We start from the raw sequence: 9640 nt of genomic DNA, 5'->3' as shown, positions 1-9640 counted from the left end.
TTATAACAAATGTCTCAAATTACAGTAAACATTGTCAAACAATACGACTATCCAAACAAATCATTTCAAACTCTAAAATATTCTCTTACCCTATACATCAATATTACATTTAATATCATTAAAAGGAAAGCTGAATGCTAACTAAAGCTAGACTCTCTTATATTAAAGAATAACTGATGCTGAATCATTTCTCCACAGATTACCAAACTGCGTGTATTTAAGCTTAGAGGACCAACAGAAACTGCCTTTCGAGACAATAGGTTTTCTTCCTAGAAACAGCTATGCAAGAAAAACTGTTGGATATCTATATGCTATTTCTAGAGGAGCACAAGTCATTTACGAGACCGATGATGACAATCGACCAATAGACTTACTAAATAACTTCGTCCAAGAAAAAAACAATGTGGGGATTGATCTACAAAGGAGGGTCACACTTCAATCCATACCGACATTTTGGACAACCAACTTTGTGGCCAAGAGGCTACCCTCTTAGTTCCATTGGAGAAAACATCTCTACTGAATATGTACTGAGTCACTGGAAAACACCATCTATTCAACAGGGTATGGTCAACGGTGACCCGGATATGGATGCCATTTTTAGACTGACCCGGAAACAAACCCATTCTCAGCTCAATGTGACCTTTGATGACCGAGCTCCACCAGCAATTGTTCCAGCTGGTGTGTTCTCTCCCTTTAATTCCCAGAATACACTTTTCCTCTATGATGCATTGTGGGCTCTCTTGATTCCAACCACAACTACCTTCCGAGTATGCGACATCTGGAGAGGCTACTGGGCTCAGCGACTTCTTTGGGAGATGGGAGCAAACCTCGGATTCTTTCCACCAAATGCATTCCAAAAGAGGAACTTACATTCCTACATCAGGGATGCTGCGAATGAAAAGGATTTGTATTTTGAAACTGAACGTCTTGTCGACTTCCTTCGAAAGTGGACATGTGAACCAGACAAAACATTCTTTGCTTGTATGACTAAACTGTCTATAGACATGGCACATGAGCAATTTTGGAAGACAGCGGATGCTGACCTCATTCACTTCTGGATCAAAGACCTCAAAGCTATGGGATACAAAGAACCAAGCCGAATTCCATTTGGTTCCCTTCAAAACGGCGTGCAAGTCATACTAGATTCGAAATTGCCAAATCAAACTCGCCTGACAAATCAACAGGTCAATGTCACATTCTGGGCAGCTGAACAGACACCACCTCTAGTATATTCCACATGCAAGGTATCACCAAATGTTGTCTCACACATGAGGGAAATAGCTTCATATTGTAACAATTATACCAATCGTTCGTTCAGCATTTTAGAACTGAGCGTTCTCAATCAAATTTATACATATCCTAACCTTCTATTAATTGTTGTTTTCAACGTTCCTCACTATGCCAACCTGGAATTTCTTCAGAAAATGTACAGTTTGCACTTCCCACACGTTGTTTATTGTGGAACCAACAAATATAAATTTCAAAATTACTCTAAGCTTCTCCGCACGCATCGGACCTTTATAGAGGTTGACATTGGTGGTGGATGGTTTGCTCAGAACTGTCTAATTCAAGCCATGAAAATGCAATACACTGTTGATGGATATTTATACATTGGTGACGACGTATTGCTTAATGTGTGGAATATTCATACCCTTCCTTTCGACAGACTCTGGCTTGTCAACTCGTCGGTTTTGCAACCGACTGACAAAACGAAATGGATGTGGTTTTCAAATCCTAAAGTTGGTTTAAAAACGTACCAGACTGCCCTTGCAGCTTTGAAAGTGGTAGACACACATAAATATGACACTTTCAAACAAATGATATCGACAAATTCAAAGAAAAGGATGCACTATTTTATGGCGGATCAGACATTGCTTATGTTCCTGCAAGATACAAAGATGAGGTACTATATTATATGGAACATTTTTCAAAATTCAATCTGTTTGTTGAAATCATATTTCACACAGTGTTTGGAGGTACCGAGGAGTCGGAAAACGTGGTAAAGATACCGGGAACATATTTATGGTATGATGGGAAAAGGGACCACTTTGAACAGTATTACAACAAGCGCAAGGTTTTTCTTCATCCTGTTAAAATATCTAAATTAGTGTCTGAGCCAGAAGGAAGAAGGTTTTTCTGTGATAAATTCCTGCCTTTCACGTTACATGACTGAACGGAAGAAGAATATACCAAACTTTGCTCACCTGGTTACTAGTCAGGTGGTGGCATGTTAATCCTTCGTGCGTCCTAAATATCTTGTTCTCAGAAAACACTGGCATAACAGAAATTAAATTACACATATATGTTTCCACCAATGGTTACACCCCATGCTGCCGAAGAGGTTCAATTTAGTTTTACGTTAATCATGTTAAAAAACATAATTGGGTCATTACTTTGTCATTTTTTTCTCAAAATGAAATGTAGTTTTGTACACTTGGTTAGCAGTGGGCTACATGTCATATAATCTTTCTACATTCTGTGTTTGATTATACCATTGTACTTTGCCATTACGTTTTGCTTTATGACATCTAATCTCCAGATCTTAAGAGGTTAGTTTTCAGACAGTATTTATGCAGTATTTACAATTAGCAAATGGTTATACGTGTCTGGAATGGTTTTGATTTTACTAACATCAACAAAACGGAATCTGTAGTTCTTTGTTGGCATTCTTTAAGAATGTAAGACAGGGAGAGATGGATTTGGATTATTTTTGTCATTTTCAACCGGTTGATATTAGCTCAAAATACACGAATCGTAGCGTTTTTAAATCAGGCGAAATACACCAGAAAAATTAAAATGTGAGATGCATAATAAATATAGGATTAAAATTGAGAGATAATATATTGTTTAACGGCCAGCGTGATTTATTGATAAATCATATTGTCAGGATATCAGCCAAATTCCGATGATTGTATTGACAATTCTGTGTTAAGGAGGTTTAGAAGAAGTCCCGTGTGGCGAAAGTTCCGTTATCCATTTGTTCATAGTCATAACAAGGCGTGTAATTATCAGATCGGAATTATGTTTTGTTGTGTTCATTGTATTTTAATACCTTCGTAGATGGAGAATTTTTGTGTTTTCTTCCCAAAACACAATATCCATATTATATACCCCGAAACAGAAACTCAAAGTGCAAATGTAATTTAGATAACTGACGTGTTTTTTCAAGATACATAAGGAATTATACTTTCTTTCTAACAGTATGTTGTTACTGTATTAATAATTATGATTATTAATAGAATTATATTTGCCTTTACGGGAACAAATATATAGATGTTTCTGGGTGTCTTGTTTACGTGAAATAATATTCAAATTGTATGTTCTGATGCAAGCAAAATGTATGGTCTTGGCAGTAACTGAAACTTATATTCGCCTCAGTAAGTTGATGCTCTAGGGGATATGACTCTAATCAGCACACAAGTCCGTCTTGGGGTCCACACGATTTATTCTGGTCTAGTTACAAGGGGTGGCTCTGAACTCTGAGTTTCAGTCCGAATTGCCCAGCACTGCTGGTTCACAATCATTTATACCATCCATTAATTGACATAGCTGACATTCCTTGCCCGTACCCGGCTTTTCCCCCATTCAATGTTTGGTGTAGGTCCCTGTGGTCAGTTTTTGTCTTTCGCCAGGGTTATGTCTCCCCCCATCGGATTCTCGACCGATGGGGGGAGGGGTGACTCATGTCGCCAATTCGGGTTCCCTAATACGGAGACCGATCCGTGATTCCTGCCTCTGAAACTTGTAACAAGGACATGAGTGTGTGTTGCGATCTGACTGGTTAACACGCTTGTTGAATGAACTTTGATGAACATCTACTGCCATTAAATGCTTTTCTTGATCATGAACTGTATCCCAATTTTCTCACCCCAAATTTGACAGATTTCAAACCTACTATTCGATATGCATCAAAATGTCTTTTATCATTATTTATTGAAAAACATACGGCATTTTTTTTACATGAAATAAAATGATAATTAATACCATGTGCCTGAGATTTTACAATCTCAGGAAAAGTTAGAAGTCGATTCTGTCACAGGACAAGGTGATTTAACCAAGAAATTTGACTTAAGCTTCTGGTATATCGATAACCTGATATTCTTCGATAACCAAAAGACCCATGAAGGTCAGGGTTAGAATTAATCTTCAGTAACCCGCGCTTGTCGTAAGAGGCGACTAACGGGATCGGGTGGTCAGACTCGCTCACTTGGCTGATGCATGTCATCGTATCCTAATTCCGTGGATCGATGCTCATGTCACCGGATTCTTTTGCACAGAGTCGATATTTTACATATATATGAAACATTGAAAAGTGAACCGTTTACAACAAACAAACAAATTACGAAAAACATTGATTTTGCGCATTCTTCTTTGTTTCTAGATCTAGTTATAACTCTAGACATAATCCCAAATTATTCTAGAAGGAACTGAGAAATGTATCTAATGTCAGGAAGCCATCATCCGATACTTTTGATGAATCATGGTTTAATCACTCTAAATCACTGAGTGATAAAACTGATCTTACTGATCAAGATCAATATATCTATCCCTTTATATGCTTCAGAATTGTGGGTATATAAAAATATGAATGTATCAAGAAAATCCATGTTTCGGCTTGTAACTGTACCTAAACGTTGGATCCCAGACACCTAATGCTAAAGTGTTTGGTGAAAGTGGTCGTTTCCTATTTTTGTAAATGCAGCTTATCGTTGGCTTACTACTGGATTAAAATAACAACAATGCATAAAGATCGCATACCAAAGAAAGCTTATGAAATGTTACTTAATTTCGATAACTTTGGCTGTAAGACATTGGCTTAAAAAAATCGCTTTTGCTCATTTCTTGTGGGTCTGGATTTGTTTTGCTGTAACAAACTGTTAGAAATCGTGTAAGTTTTATCACAAAACGCGTTTAGTGGAGGTTTTATACAAAACTGGAGATCGGATCTTGACAATAGTACAGGTTATGTCTTGTATAGAGAATTCAAAAGTTTATTAAACCATGAAAAATGTCTGTTTGAAATTATATATTATGTAAATATGTAGTTACATTTAGAGCTGGATTATTAAGGTTAACATTGAATGAAGGACGATTGTGTAAAATTGTGTAAAACACAAATCTGAGAACATGTCCTGTATGCTACGGAGGTCAAGAAGACGAATACTGTTGTACTTTCATTCATCCCAGATATGATGATTTACGTCGTAAATATTTATCAAGTGACTTCAAATCGAATATGTCTGACTTTAAGAAACTACTTATCACAAATAACGTACATAGTTTGAAAATGCTCAGCCTGTAAATGCTGCACTCTAATGAACGAAGGTGTAAGCTATCACAAGAATGAAAATGTTAAACACCATATTATACTTTCGTACATATATCATACCTTTTATGTACTTTATCCATATTGTTCTGAGGATTTGTATACGTTTGCAGATGTGTGTGTGTGTGTGTGAATATATATATATATATATATATATATATATATATATATATATATATATATATATATATATATAATTATATATGTATTGTAAATTGTATTGTATTGTATGAAACTATTTATATGGGCCCGATGACCTTTGTACGGAAATAAAGTTTTGATTGATGGACTGATAGAAAGGTCATCAAACGTTCTCTACTGAGCGATCATCACCAACAAGCACGTTTGGTTTGGTTTTTCTTACGGCAACGCTGTATCTGAGAACTTGGCGAAGAATACATTGGTCTGCTGAAAACCGATTCCTTCTTAGTTCCACCCACGGCTTTAAGTTGATTCTATAACAAATATATAATGTCAATGTCACAGAACAAAGACTCTCCGTCATCCAACAAAAAAGGGTCCTTCAAGTACAGTTTAAACTGTAACTTAACGCATAAGAAGACGAGTGAGAATTTTGCTGCAATTTCGTTTGATTAAAGATCATGGTCAAAAGGAATTGAGCTCAGACTTGTTCTTGGTATATATATAGTGTTTGGCCACTAGGAAAATATCTTATTAACAATATGCAAACCAGGCGACTAAAGTTACCATTGAAGCATGTGAAATAAACCATTGTAGTATAAAGCCACAGCTTATGATTGGTACTTGTACTTCGCGAATTTCAGTAACACAGCACTGCAATTAGCACCAAGCAAATAATAATGATAGTATAGTGCTGGACAGTTTGCAAGTTTTGAGTGACACGACACATTGATGAAGGCCAGGGAACGGGCACGCACGCACGCACGCACGCACGCACGCACGCACGCACGCACGCACGCACGCACGCACGCACGCACGCACGCACACCACACCACACCACACCACACCACACACAGATCAGTGCAAAAGCCTAACCAGAGTTATCTATCACCAGAAACAAAATCCGATTGGCGTAAAGGAATATATAGCTGTGTCAATTAAATGAATGGATCACTGAAAAAGGGTAAGCATGTCCTGCTCTATACATCACAATTATCCACTGTAGCTCGCTCACGCTGTTTGGCCTTTGGTTAATGCAATTTTAACAAAACACAGCAAATGTCATCCATGATAAAATTTAAACATTTGAAGATGTAATAACTTTGGTTTATAATTTGGCGACATGAGGTCTGGCGTTGTCCACCTGGAAGAGCATTCCTGGGCCATTCTGCTGGACAAATGGTATGACGACTGGAGTAACAATTTCGTCTCTCTACCTGAGACCCGTTAAATTTCCATTGGTGCTCGTGCTTTCCACCAAAGATGTTGTCTGTACCACTGCAGATGGTGACGTAAAGCATGATTTGTCGTCTGACAGGGCGTCTAGCACGCAGCCAGACGTCGGCGAATGGTCCTCGGCGATATTCTGTTGACACCAGGAACTGTTCGTGCTTTCAGTGTGGGTGGTTGGAATCTTTGGCGCAAAAGGGTGGTTCGATCGTGGCGTGACGTGGCGTGGCGTGGCGTGACGTGGCGTGGTTACAGGTGGACGGACACTTCGGGGACGGTCTGCAACGACGGCGTTTTGTTGATAACGTCTCCACAAGCAGCATATGGTGTTCCTGTGCACGTTAAACTGGGGCACCGTTGCGCTGGGGTGTTCCGTTTTCAATTATTCCAATGGCTCGCCATCTTTCATTTTCAGTTCGCAGTAGCATAGAGAAATGCTCGTCCAAATTTGTGTTTTTCGGACCAGTCGACGCCAAAACAATGATTTGGGTGACAATGATTCGAGGTTTAGAGCCACACTTTTTAACGGGAAAGTTTTATGCCTTTTTTCCCACGGACTTCTTGAAAGCACGAGAAACTCATACAAAACAAGAACTACCGACAAGGTCCTGTTTCAGTTATGGATTAAGTGTATTATAAAGAATATCAAAATGAGTTACACATTTTTGTCTCATTTACATAAACAAATGTGTTGATAACGCTTTTGCGTTAGGGTATATATTTTTCAGATGTCAATATTTTGAGTGGACGGGTTCGTAAACCCAGTTAGATACAAAGTAAAAGTCTCGCCTAGCGTATTTGATATGCGGTTAAGGTCCAGATAAGATAAAGTACGAAATAAGGATATAACTGTTAGGGTTTGTAATATGAAATGTTACCCTTATTCAATAAGCTCTTGATAGGGATATAGAAGTTGGTATTCAAGTATGAGACAGATATTATGGTCTTCTTCTTTATTTTATAAACGATGTGTATACAATAAAGAAGTTGACATCCATAATATTTTGACTTTATTATTATTATAGGATATTTATATAGCGCACATATCCAGGCTACTAGTGCATGCTCAAGGCGCTGGTATTTGTTCCCTCGATCATTGGATGTCAATATCAACGGCACATCGTATTATCAATCTCAATTCCCTGGGGAGTATACAACTCTTGCAGCCACTAGGCGCACCGAGTTATTGTGGCTTCTCATCCTAACGAGGTACCCATTCACAGCTGGGTGGACTTGGACACATAGTCACAGTACTTTGTCCAAGTTCACTGCACGTTGCTGTACCCGCAACTAGGTGTTTGCACGTATTCCTGGGGCCACCATCTGGTCATATATCAACGGATTCGTGGGTTCTTTTAAGTGCACAGGGTTGTGTACTGTACACTAGGGGTTGTGACAACACTGAAAGAGTCTGCACACAAGGTTGACTCCAAGGTTTTTACACCCGGTCACAGGTGGGCTCGATCTCGACACCTCACCTCGCTGGATCACTATCCTGGCGCCTTAGCCAGCTCGCCCACCGCGCCCCCGACTTATACATCTTCAATTAGGTTCTTTGTGTCTTGTTAGTGTGTCCCCCTGCACTGGACTCTCTTGGTAATATGTATGTTGAATTACTGATCACAGTTGTTCCACATGTAGATATTTGGAATTACTTCAATATCAAGAGTGATCTAACAAAAGAAACCAGTCTAGTCTCCAGTTTGACATACAACCCATGTTCGAAGGAATGCTTTAGTTGACTGGCTTTCTGTTCAGTGTCAACCGCCGAATGTAACTTGACTAGTATGTAGCGCGTTTGTTTATCCAAATGAGTCGCTCCAAAGCGTTATAAATATGTAATTCTTTGTTATCTGCTTTTGTAATTACCAACGTCAGAAACCCACTGGAGCCGTATATCAAGACATATAAGCTGTCTGTCATTAAGGAGTTTATAAGCAAGACGCATGATTAATTTAGCAACTATTTTCTGGAATCAGTCTCATAAATACAATCCACTCAAAGATCTAAACCAATGATAATCAATATCCACATAGAAAAAAAAAATTGTTAATGGATGTCAGGCTCTCAATTTTCGATTTTCTTCCCAATTTACCTTACAGTGTGTACAGAAGCGACAGAAGTCAGTGTGTATGTTGGTGATTCTTGAGCGAAAACGGACAGGCTTCATTAGTGACTACACAAATAGTGAGTGAGTTTATATCTAAAGTCACATCGGCAATATTTCTGCCATATCGTGACTAAAACAAGTTATAATTTTATAATAAATACAGATAAATTATAAAAACTGTCAGCGAAGGACAGTAAAAACAACTAGAATATCACGGATATGAATAGAAAACAAGCATGTAAATCTAAGCATTTTAATCATAGAAGACAGTACAATATAGAAACAAGGTATGTATTGCCAACAACTGATGGTTGATCACCATACCAGGGACCATTGGGACATTTGCTTCCTGCATGGACCCAAGCTAGATTTACACCATCCCTCGAGCTATTAGCCATTTTAGATACTCTAGCCCTGAATCAAAATAACATATATACTAAGCTTAAAAATAGTAGTAGATTTAAATTTATAGATTTGTATACAAGACGTTTATGCCATGTTGGACTCTGCTCTACACTTTTATAACACCTGTTCTCTTATGCCAGTGGAATAGAGCATATAAGCCTCACCTTTCAGCGTTAAGCAGACAATTATAAATAGTGTTGTTATAGCTTGTGTTTTAAATGTGTAAATGACACTGTAATGTTAAGATGTGTGCAGGGTGTAACATTAGTTGCCTCACTCATCCACTCACCAACTCAACTGTAAAATGATGATGATAAACAGGTATAAATGATGTTAGATGTAGCTTGTCACTTTGGCGACATTTTAGATGTGACAAATTCGTGCATTATCAAGTATTTACGTACATATTTTTCTTAATAAAAATTATT

General features: G+C 38.1%; 1 protein-coding gene across 1 annotated transcript; it reads left to right on the top strand.

The window, feature by feature from the left end:
* Nucleotides 1-401: 401 nt before the first annotated feature.
* Nucleotides 402-3680, top strand: LOC124282506 (probable glycosyltransferase STELLO1). The gene is made up of 2 exons (XM_046718516.1): nucleotides 402-1244; nucleotides 3633-3680. The coding sequence occupies exons 1-2, from the start codon at nucleotides 402-404 to the stop codon at nucleotides 3678-3680; spliced, it is 891 nt and encodes a 296-aa protein (XP_046574472.1).
* The last annotated feature ends 5960 nt before the right edge of the window (nucleotides 3681-9640 follow it).

The sequence above is a fragment of the Haliotis rubra genome, unplaced genomic scaffold, assembly GCF_003918875.1.
Source record: "Haliotis rubra isolate DU_JTF1 unplaced genomic scaffold, ASM391887v1 Scf3, whole genome shotgun sequence".
Taxonomy (NCBI): domain Eukaryota; kingdom Metazoa; phylum Mollusca; class Gastropoda; order Lepetellida; family Haliotidae; genus Haliotis; species Haliotis rubra.
Note: the sequence above shows the minus strand (reverse complement) of the source record. Positions and strands in the feature narration are given on the sequence as shown.